Source organism: Rousettus aegyptiacus, unplaced genomic scaffold (genome assembly GCF_014176215.1).
Source record: "Rousettus aegyptiacus isolate mRouAeg1 unplaced genomic scaffold, mRouAeg1.p scaffold_m13_p_5, whole genome shotgun sequence".
Taxonomy (NCBI): Eukaryota; Metazoa; Chordata; class Mammalia; order Chiroptera; family Pteropodidae; genus Rousettus; species Rousettus aegyptiacus.
Genome location: NW_023416308.1, coordinates 116,682,325 through 116,691,473, shown reverse-complemented (window position 1 = coordinate 116,691,473; position 9,149 = coordinate 116,682,325). Strand labels below are relative to the sequence as shown.

The 9,149-nt window shown below is 56.8% G+C and overlaps 2 protein-coding genes across 8 annotated transcripts; one reads left to right on the top strand and one right to left on the bottom strand.

The window, feature by feature from the left end:
• The first annotated feature begins 521 nt into the window (after positions 1 to 521).
• Positions 522 to 1,788, top strand: RNASEH2C (ribonuclease H2 subunit C). 3 transcript variants are annotated; one of them, XM_016119421.2, is made up of 4 exons: positions 522 to 756; positions 946 to 1,142; positions 1,221 to 1,340; positions 1,653 to 1,788. In XM_016119421.2, the coding sequence occupies exons 1-4, from the start codon at positions 585 to 587 to the stop codon at positions 1,677 to 1,679; spliced, it is 516 nt and encodes a 171-aa protein (XP_015974907.1). In that variant the 5' UTR covers positions 522 to 584; the 3' UTR covers positions 1,680 to 1,788. The 3 variants fall into 3 exon arrangements, with proteins under 3 accessions (XP_015974907.1, XP_015974908.1, XP_036076466.1); XM_016119422.2 differs by having other exon boundaries at positions 1,632 to 1,788; XM_036220573.1 differs by having other exon boundaries at positions 1,560 to 1,788.
• Positions 1,789 to 1,862: 74 nt separating this feature from the next.
• On the bottom strand, positions 1,863 to 8,860 carry KAT5 (lysine acetyltransferase 5). Of its 5 annotated transcripts, none has more exons than XM_016119410.2 (14): positions 8,612 to 8,860; positions 8,446 to 8,512; positions 8,077 to 8,145; positions 7,850 to 7,986; positions 7,406 to 7,561; positions 7,242 to 7,316; positions 7,064 to 7,138; positions 6,467 to 6,715; positions 6,298 to 6,387; positions 4,944 to 5,084; positions 4,774 to 4,867; positions 2,728 to 2,887; positions 2,517 to 2,598; positions 1,863 to 2,426 (listed from the first exon to the last, which is right to left on the bottom strand). In XM_016119410.2, the coding sequence occupies exons 1-14, from the start codon at positions 8,621 to 8,623 to the stop codon at positions 2,292 to 2,294; spliced, it is 1,542 nt and encodes a 513-aa protein (XP_015974896.1). In that variant the 5' UTR covers positions 8,624 to 8,860; the 3' UTR covers positions 1,863 to 2,291. The 5 variants fall into 5 exon arrangements, with proteins under 5 accessions (XP_015974896.1, XP_015974898.1, XP_015974893.1 ...); XM_016119408.2 differs by having other exon boundaries at positions 1,865 to 2,426; positions 7,406 to 7,588; positions 8,612 to 8,844; XM_016119412.2 differs by lacking the exon at positions 7,406 to 7,561 and having other exon boundaries at positions 8,612 to 8,838.
• Positions 8,861 to 9,149: the final 289 nt, after the last annotated feature.

The window sequence follows — 9,149 nt, the reverse complement described above, 5'->3', positions numbered from 1 at the left end:
CTACTAGTTCATATGTATTTTATGAGACAACTTTACAAAACATACCTAAGTTGGGCATCTGAACAAATAAACAGAGAAGAGTTAAGAAACCAAAAATGTATCGTGGGAACTAAAAGAAAAAAAAAGATAAATTTGATACACGAAATAAGTCTTCTGTGTAATAAAAGTCAACTATACACAGGTTTGGAAGACAAACCACAAAATCAGATAAAATATCTTCAACACATTTGAGGAAGGGTCGATGTTCCTGATAAAATTCAAAACAAAAACTCTACCAAGCAATATAAAAAGTGTGCTTTTCAGAGTCCTTTTAATATTTGACAAAAGAATGTACACTGAAAATATAATATTGGATGTAATTGAAAAAAATTTTTAATGAAAAAAATTACCAGTGAAAAATTTCAAGGAAAAAAAAAAAAGCTAAGAGTTGAACACAGGGAGGCGGGGCTTGCAGAAGAGCCTCAGGGAAGGCCTACACTTCCCAGGAAGCTCCGCACTGACTGTCCTCGGCCTCCCGACAGGCTTCGCGCGAGTTACGCGCCAGCTTTGGCCTTAGCCAGCGAGCCAGGGAGTCGCGGCAGAGGATGGAGAGCATCGACGAGGAAGACGTGGAGAAGCACCGCGTCCACTTGCGCCCCATCACTCTGCGCAACGCCGCCCCGGCCACGCTGCACCTCTTGCCCTGTGAGGTCCCGGCTAACCGGCCCGCTCCCGTGGAGCGCTTCTTCACCCCGGCCATCCGCCAGGGTCCTGACGGTGAGCGCCCGCGGCCGGACTACGGCTCCCGGCAGCCCCTGCGCTGGCGCCGCGTTCTCGTCGGCGTGGAGGGCTGCGAGGGCTCCTGGGGATCGTGGTCCGCCGAAGGCGGCGGGAGGGCCGCCACCGGTTTTGTCCCGCAGGGCCTGGATCAGGCCTTCACTGAGGCCCTGTGCCTGCCTTCCCCAGGACTCGAAGTGTCGTTTCGTGGTCGCAGACTACGGGGCGAGGAGGTGGAGGTGCCGTCCGGCCTCGAGGGATACGTAATGGTGATGGAAGAGAAAGGAGAGGTGTTGGTGGGGAAGCAGGACTTTTCGGAGGGTTCAGAGAATGACGAGCAAGAGCAGGAACTGGCGGAACCCCCGGAGGCTCTGGAGCGGGACTTCGTGAGCACAGGGGCATCGAGTTGGCTGGGGTGTGGGCGGGAGCGGCGGCCTCGGTGCTGAGCCAGGACCCTTCCCCAGGACCGCTTTATCGGAGCCTCTGCCAGTTTCAGCCACTTCACCCTGTGGAACCTGGAGACCCTTCCTGGCCCGGATGCCAAAGTGCGTGCGGCCCTAACCTGGCCCAGCCTCGCTGCAGCGGTGAGTACATGGGCCCTCATCCTCCCAGGCCCCATTCATTCCCCATCTCAGGCTTCAAAGTTATTTCCTGGGTTGTCCAAAGTCTTGCCCCTAAATGGATTTGGGGGCTTTAGGGCTGTGAGGCACAAAGGGGCAGAAGATGGAGCCTGGGTCTAACTGGAGGGTTAGACTGGCTAAGGGCAGCGTGGATTCCCCACTACTCCTCTTTGGCACTTCTAGAAGGGGCGATCATTCTGAGCAGCTGGGTCACTCCCAGAGTATATGGGCCACCCAGCCATTCCGTCTCAATAGTAAAGGTGACTCCTGTGGCAGATTCATGCACCAGTGCCGGAGGACTGAGAGCCCAAGCTTGAAATTGAAAGCCACCGATCCCCTCACCCCAAAAAGCCAGCTCTTCCATTTGGAGCCACTGATTCCATCATCCCCAATAAACCAGCTCTTCACAGCACCTGTGAGTTTGCCCACACTTTGGAGCCTTTAAGCCGGTCTTGTCCCTTCTCCCACAATAACCTTTTATGGCTCTGGCCTGTGGAAACAATTTATTGGCGGGGGGTAGGGGGCAGTTGGGGGTAAGAGAGGCCAGAATTCTGCAGCCAGTACCCACCCCATCCTCAACTCCTACTTTACAAAGGAAATTTTTACAGCCGCCAGCCCTCTGTACAGAGTGCCCCCACCCCCATCTCACTGTACACAGCTGCCTGGCTCCCTCTAGTCCCTGGTTCACGGCAGGCCTGGGCCTGCGGGCAGCTGACTTTAGAGTGGACCTGAGCCCTGAGCTCACTTTGGTGCTGGGCACCAGCCGGCCCCAACCAGGCTTGTCCTCTCCTTGTGAAACTGTCCTCAGCCTGGTCCATCTCCCTTGGTGTCCCTCTTAGGAGCCCACTGGGAGCTGGATGGGATGTCAGCCCCGGTTTTGCCTGCTCTGTTGGCACTGCTACGGGCAGTGCCTGGTCACCACTTCCCCCTCTTGCTCCAGTCCTTGGGAGTGAAGTGCAGACACTTGGAGTCAATGCGGAGGAGCCGCTTGAGCATGGCCCGCTCGTGCCCATCCACGATGTCCTCCGACAGCGTGAGGATATACTGGCCCTGGGCGGGAGACGAGAGCAGACAGGTCAGCCCACAGGGGCTGGCACACTGCGCCCCTCCGCATGCCCCTCCCCCCTGCTCACTTCTCACCTTGTAGTAGTTGATGAGGTTGAGGTACTGCAGAGTAGAGATGACATCCTCCTTCTTGATGCTGGTGATTTCACTGATCTCGCTGTGGGAGGGCAAAGATCAGGTTCTCTGGGGGCCTTTACCTCTGCCCCAGGTCCCCAGAGCCACAGGAGTTACAAAGCTTGGGAACAGGCCCTGCCATGCAGCCTCAGACAGGTGGGGCCAGGCTCACTTGATGGTGATCTGCGGCCTCTCCCCGCTGTCTGACTTCAGCCCCATCAGGATCTCCAGGATGGTCTGGGACCAGTAACTGCGGTAGGACAGGAGGCCAAGGTCCGAGAGGGGCTTCTCTGGGGTCCCCGTTTTCCCTTCCACTTTGGAGAGTTCATAGCCTACAGCAGTGGAGAGGAAGAGGGTGGGTAAGCGGGCACAGCGTCACGTACCCATGCTGAAGAGCACGGGCTGCAGAAGCAGACGCCCGCTGCCCATCCTGGCCCTGCCATGTGGTAGTTCCGTGACCTGGGGTATGCGGCTGTTTGCTCTGTGCCTCAGTTTCCTCATAAAGGACTAATGAGCACTTGCTCTTCCCTTGTGTACTGAGCACAGTGGAGAGTGCCGAGGGCACCAAGAAGAGCAGCTACAGCCGGGAGGGGTGCTCAGGGCTTAGACGTGGGGCTGAGGGAGGCAGAGACGGCGGCTTATAGAAAGTGCCTCCAATTTTCCTGTCATACCACTCTCTCTATATACCTCGGCATGTGAGCAGACCCCACCTCTAGTCCAGGCCTGATGTGCTTGGATTTTCAGTCACCTCAGTTCCCCTAGCTGTGACCCGAGAAGTGTCAGCGGCCCAAGGAGTGTCAGCGGCTCCAAGGCCAGGCCTGCCTGACCGAGTGCTTGTGAGGCCTCAAGGAGAGAAGCACTGACTTCCCCGCAGCCATGTCCCTCCCACTGCCTGCTCTGCCTGCCTCTCGCCTGCGCACCACTGGGCGCTGGCAGCGATTCCTGGGGAGACCTCGGGTCCTGAAAAACCCATCATGGCTTCACATCTCTTGGGCAGAGCCTTCATTCTCCCTGTCAGGGCCTGGGATGTCTCCACCACCAGAAGCTCCTCCTCGCCCTGTCACAACCAGCCTCATGTTAGACCACAGCCCTTTCTGCTCCCTCCCTTTGGGGAAACATCTTTATCAGCCATTCTTGCCTTCTTAGCCAATCTTGTGACTTTTCCACCAATCTGGTGGTGAGAGGGACAGAAAGACCGGTGCTTTGGAGAGAGGAAGCATGGAATAAGAAGGGGACACCTGAGTTCTGCCCAACAGCTGCGTACGCAGTACATGGAGAGTCCTGACGGAGCAAGCGGAGACCACACTGGTCTCCTCAGCTGGAGGGAACTCTGACCCTGCCCAAGTGAACACCCACCCACCCTGTCTGCCATGCTGAGCACACCTCCCTGCTGGCCCCACTGAGGTCTGACCCCCAAGGCACAGACTGAGTTTAAGCACTGCTTGCTTTAGCACACTGAAGGCTTCCTGAAGATGTGACCCCACCTCAACATCATTCTACCAATAAAATTTCTCAAATAGACCATGACGTAGAGCAAGTCTAGCCTCTGCACCTTCCCCAAACAGCTAAGGCTCCCGCCCCATCTTCTAGGTCAGAGCCTGGTTATCCAGGTGAGCTGTGAGTTGAAGGGAATGGGGGTATGAGGGTGGGAAGCAGAGGGGACCTTGGGGTTGACAGGACATTGAAGAGTTCATGAAGAATGAGGGCAAAGTCTCTTCTGGTCTTTAAGAGAATGACCTGACTGAATGTAGGAAAGGGCCGAATCCATGCAAGTCCGTGCTCGCATCTGTTTGCTGAGTTAACAGCATTCTGAACGTTTACTGTCTGCCAGGCTCGGGGACAACTGGGGAGATGAGGCACTGGTCCTTGCCCAGGAGCTTGTATGACATTGCAATACCAAAGGGACAAGCAACAGTGGCTCACTTGACTTCCACCCACGGCCCTGGATAGGGGCAGATGAGTCACATTTGGGAATAGTTGGGTGATACTTGGGACTTTGGCCAAGAAATGGTGAGGGACTGAGCACCTACTCCAGATGAGCAGGGCAGTCACCCTGGGGATGGGGGGGGCAGGGACCCTTGGGAGCTTCACACCTATTTCTGGCCAGCTCCCTCCCCCTTGTGACTGGGCTGCACAGCCATTGCTGAGAATCACATCAACCCTGCACGTTTATGTGGGAGGCACCAACGGGAGCCCTGGTGGGGACACGGCTACTCACTGAATTCGATCAGCAGCTTGCCATAGCCGCGGCGCTGGTAGGGCGGCAGAGTCAAGATGCAGGCCACATTATAGTCTTCCGTGGACTCCTTTTCCTGGAAGAAGGGCAGGCGAGTGTGATGGAGGGGCCCACGGCAGGCAAGGCCAAGGCGCGGCCGCATGAGCACTCACCTTGGAGAAGTAGCCCACGATGTGGAAGCCTTTGCAGTCGTACTCCGTCATGACGTAGAAGAGGAAGGGGTCTGTGTCATAGTACAACGTCTTGTGGTCAAGGAAACACTTGGCCAGAAGACACAGGTTCTGGGAGTAACTCTGCGAAGGAAAAGACCTGTCACCGCTCTGGGTTCCCCACCCTGGAGTGTAGCCCACTGGGCTGGGGTCGACCAGGAACCTCTGTGCTCCAGGCTGATAGATGAAGAGCCTTTCTCCCTGGAGGCTGACCCATTCCACTGATAACGACTGTCCCTACCCCTCAGGCAGGGCCTCTCCTCAGCATCGAGGAGCCCATGTACCTGCTTCCTGGTGAGCTGGGCAGGTTTTCCCCTGCTCTCCACACCTCCACCTAAGTCTGGCTGGGGCAAGGGGGGCGGGGGGAACCTCCACTGCTCTCTGCTGCAGTTAACGACAGTCAACAAACTGACATGTCTCCAAGAAGACTGACCAAGGCATACGAGAGAGGCTCAGCTCATGTGACAGTTTAAGGAGTCTGCTTGTCAAAAAACATAAGGTTCTGCCTACAATCACCCTTCTTAGGAACTGATCTGGCGGGCTCCAACTGAGGGAAGGCACTCTTGAATTTACCAAAATAACAGCCTTAGAAGTTTCCCCAGAAAAATTAATCTTGCTACTTTCCCTCTACACACGGTTTTTCCTGCATCACACATGACTTTAGGCACCAGCCGGGCACTGCCATTGGATGCCTAAGTCCACACTTACTACAGAATGGCGGTTAAAGCAGCATCTTCCTCAAGCTCCCCAGCACCCCAGCCAGAGCTCGCCCCTGCCAGTCAAGGTGCTCACCTCTCCCTCACTGCCCTCTAGGTCCCAGCTGGCCTCACTCCTACCATCTGAGCTCATAACAGCCTTGCCTCATCCTGCCCTTCGGCCAGAAGGTCTTTGCATTTCACACACACACTCTACGTCCATGAAGCCCACTGCTTCGGAGTCCCTTACCCACCTTGTCCTTCAGGCCAAGGCTCAAAAGCCACCTCCCCTGTGAAGCTTTGGTGACTACCTCCTCTAGGTCCTAAGAACCTACCCTTTGTTTTATGACCATCACGCTGGGATCTAAGTGGCTGCTGGTGTCTGTTTTCCCTATGGACTGTGAGCTCTCAGCAGAGACTTTGTCTAATTCCGTCTTTGTACCTCCCAACACCTGACCAACAGCAGAAACTCAATAAAAAATGGAGTGAACCGATCTGCTGGCCGGACTGATCAGTGTTTTCCTGAGCAGGAAGAAGCTGCTCATTTGACTTGCCCCAGACTTCCAGCTCCAAAGATGCCCCACTGTCCCTTGGCCACTGACCTTGTTCTTACGTCCATCGATCTCAAAGAAGGATATGGTGCCCTTGCGATAAATCTCGTTGCCTGGAGGATGTCGCAGGTCACACTTCGTCTGAGGAAGAGAAAAGGGTCAGGGGCTGGACGAGGTGGGGGTGTGTGCTAGGAGGGCTGCCTTCTGGGACCCCTCGTACCAAGTGACGCTGCAGACACTTGAGGCTGCGGCCATACTTGAGGCAGAACTCGCAGAGATAGAGGACGGGCAATGTGGTGAGCTCCTGTGGGTACGGCGAGAAGTACCACGGCTTGAGGCGGTGCCGGCCCAGCTCAATGCACTCAATGTTCTTCATCCGGGTAACAATGTCGTCGTGGCTCCGGTCGGACACCAGGCTCCCAGTCATGCGCGGAGCTGATGGTATCCCATCTGAGCTGTCTTGGGAGTCCTGCCCAGGGCCAATGGAAGACATCAGATTACAGGAGACTGTGCCACTCACACAGCCCTCACAGGTTTCCTTGTTCAAGCCTAACAGCAACTCTATGGGGGTCAGACGATAACCGCCCCCTCCCCCTCCCCCCACTGCTCCAGATAAAGAGACTACTACGTGGCAAATTTTCATTCAAAACGTGGGAAAGATCACCCAATGTGTGACCTGAACCAGCTCTGCCTGGTTCCTAATACCACCAACACCACAGCTGCCCACCACCTCATTTCTTTTTAAATTAGTCACCAAACTTTCCACCCCACCTATGTCCCTTCCTTTTCACCCAGCTTCCCTCTTCCCCAGACCTACCTCGTCAGTGCCCAAGCAATTCGATTTTCGCTTCCGTCCTGGCTGAGCTGCCACTGCCCTACGGGCTGACCCATTCTGCAGGTGAGATGGTAGAACAGAAGGGTTGGCTGTGACATAGTCTGAAAGAGGCTACTGGAGGGTTGAAAAAAGGGAAGAAGAGATGATTTGGAGGGCTTACCTGGGGAAAAACTGAGGCTGGGGCTGTCTCGCTGGGCACTGGAGTTGCTGGTGAAACCACCTCCACCTTCCGTTTCTGCAGAGAGAAACCAAGAAAGGTGGGTCAGAAGGTAGAGAAGGAGGGACCTGAGAGGAAAGCAAGGTCCCTGGAATTGCTGAGGGTACCGTTGAGCGGTGGTTGGGCTGCAGGCAGGAGCTGGAGGAGAGCGGCTGGTCGGGCTCGCCACCGGGAATGGCCTCCCGCTCCTTGGGCAGGTTGAAGCGGAGTGTGATCTGGACCGGGATTGGCAAGGTCTTCCCGCTGGCCTGGGTGGAGGCCGGCTGTAGAGATAGGTCCAGGGTCTTCCTCTGGGGTGGGGATGGTGGTGGGATGGGGAAGGGATAGGAGCCCCTCAGCATGGAGTGATCAAACCCCACCCTCTGCCCTCTCAAGGACACAGGAATAGCCGCTGGACTCTGGAAGCTACATCTGCAGTTTGGCCCCCACCATTTGCAAGTTGAAGCCAGGGTGGGAGAGCGCTGCCTCCAGCCCATCCAGGAGCCACTGAGGCCAAAAGATGAGAGAAGTAGGAGGCAGGACAGAAGAGCTGAAGTAGGGGACCTACTCACCACCTCTCTCTCTGGAGAGCCAGGGCGGGACCCAGGAAGTCCGTTCTTGGTGGGAGTCTTAGCCTCTTTCTTGGGGAACTGGATCTTCTTCAGGTCCAGCCGTTCGTGGGTCACCCATTCATCCAGGCGTTTGTTGACTGCAGCAGTGGGGATGTCTCAGGAAGGAATGCCAGAGGCTGCCTCCCAAAGCTACCCTGCAGCCCCTCTCACCCCAGCCCAGCACTCACAGTCAATGTAATGGACATAGAAAAGCTTCCGACCACTGATGTCCTTCACGCTCAGGATTTCGGCCAGGGCTGTGGAAACAGCAAAGGCAGGAGGTTTAGACGGGCTAGGCCATGAGGCTCCACCCCAGGCTGGATCCCTAAACCCCAGCACTTGGAAGAGCTCGCTTTAACCCCTTTTAGTCACCCAGTGCCGCCCCCCTCCAAGCCCCGCCCTGTCCAGCTCGGAGCGGCTAAAGGCCACGCCCCTCCTAAGTGTCTGCGCCCCGCCCGCCCCAGAATCCTCGAGGCCCTCCCCCTCCCGAGGGTTCGGCTGACTCCCTCCCGCCCCTCGCCCCAGGTTCCTTGGCCCCGCCCCCCGACGTCACTCACGCCACTCATCTTCGTTGTCCTGGTTCCGCCGTAGCACCGGCAGGCGGCAGCCTTCGATTATCTCCCCCTGGGGAGACAGCGCGGCGCCAGTGTCGGCTACTGGGGGGCCTCGGGCTCTACCCACCTCCCCTGGCTCCCTCCGCCCCGCCCCGGGCACCGGACTCACCACCTCCGCCATCTTCCCTCCCTCCACTGCCACTTCCGGCCCCTCTGGGAGACGTCACTTCCGGGACTGAGCGTGGTGTAGGCCTGGGCTTCCCGACGCCGCGGGAGAAGAGGACCCTTGGAAGACACCGCCGCCAAGCTGGAAGCGGGTAGCTGGCCCCTTTGACTGTTGGGAGACTGTGGTTTTTTAAGTCTCGGGCAGGGTCCTGGGTGGAATCTCCACAATGTACACAACGATTGGAGGAAAGCTCAGTCCGTCACGTGACGCCCACCGGGTGCGACGCTGCTCACGCGGACGCGGCGCAGGTCACGTGAGCCTAGTGTTTGTGCTTTGCGGTGGCCAGACTCCGGCGTCTCCTAGTAGCAGTGGGCGGTGTCGCGGGGAGTGAACTGCGCGTGCTCGGGTGGGGGGCGGGTCTGGGAGGTTTGAGAGGCTGGAGAAGTTGGGCGGGACTGTGAAGGGATTTCACGCCTGGCCGAGTTCGTGGACTTCATTTCTTAAGGATGGGTACTCACAGAAGATGTCTAGATTGTTTTGT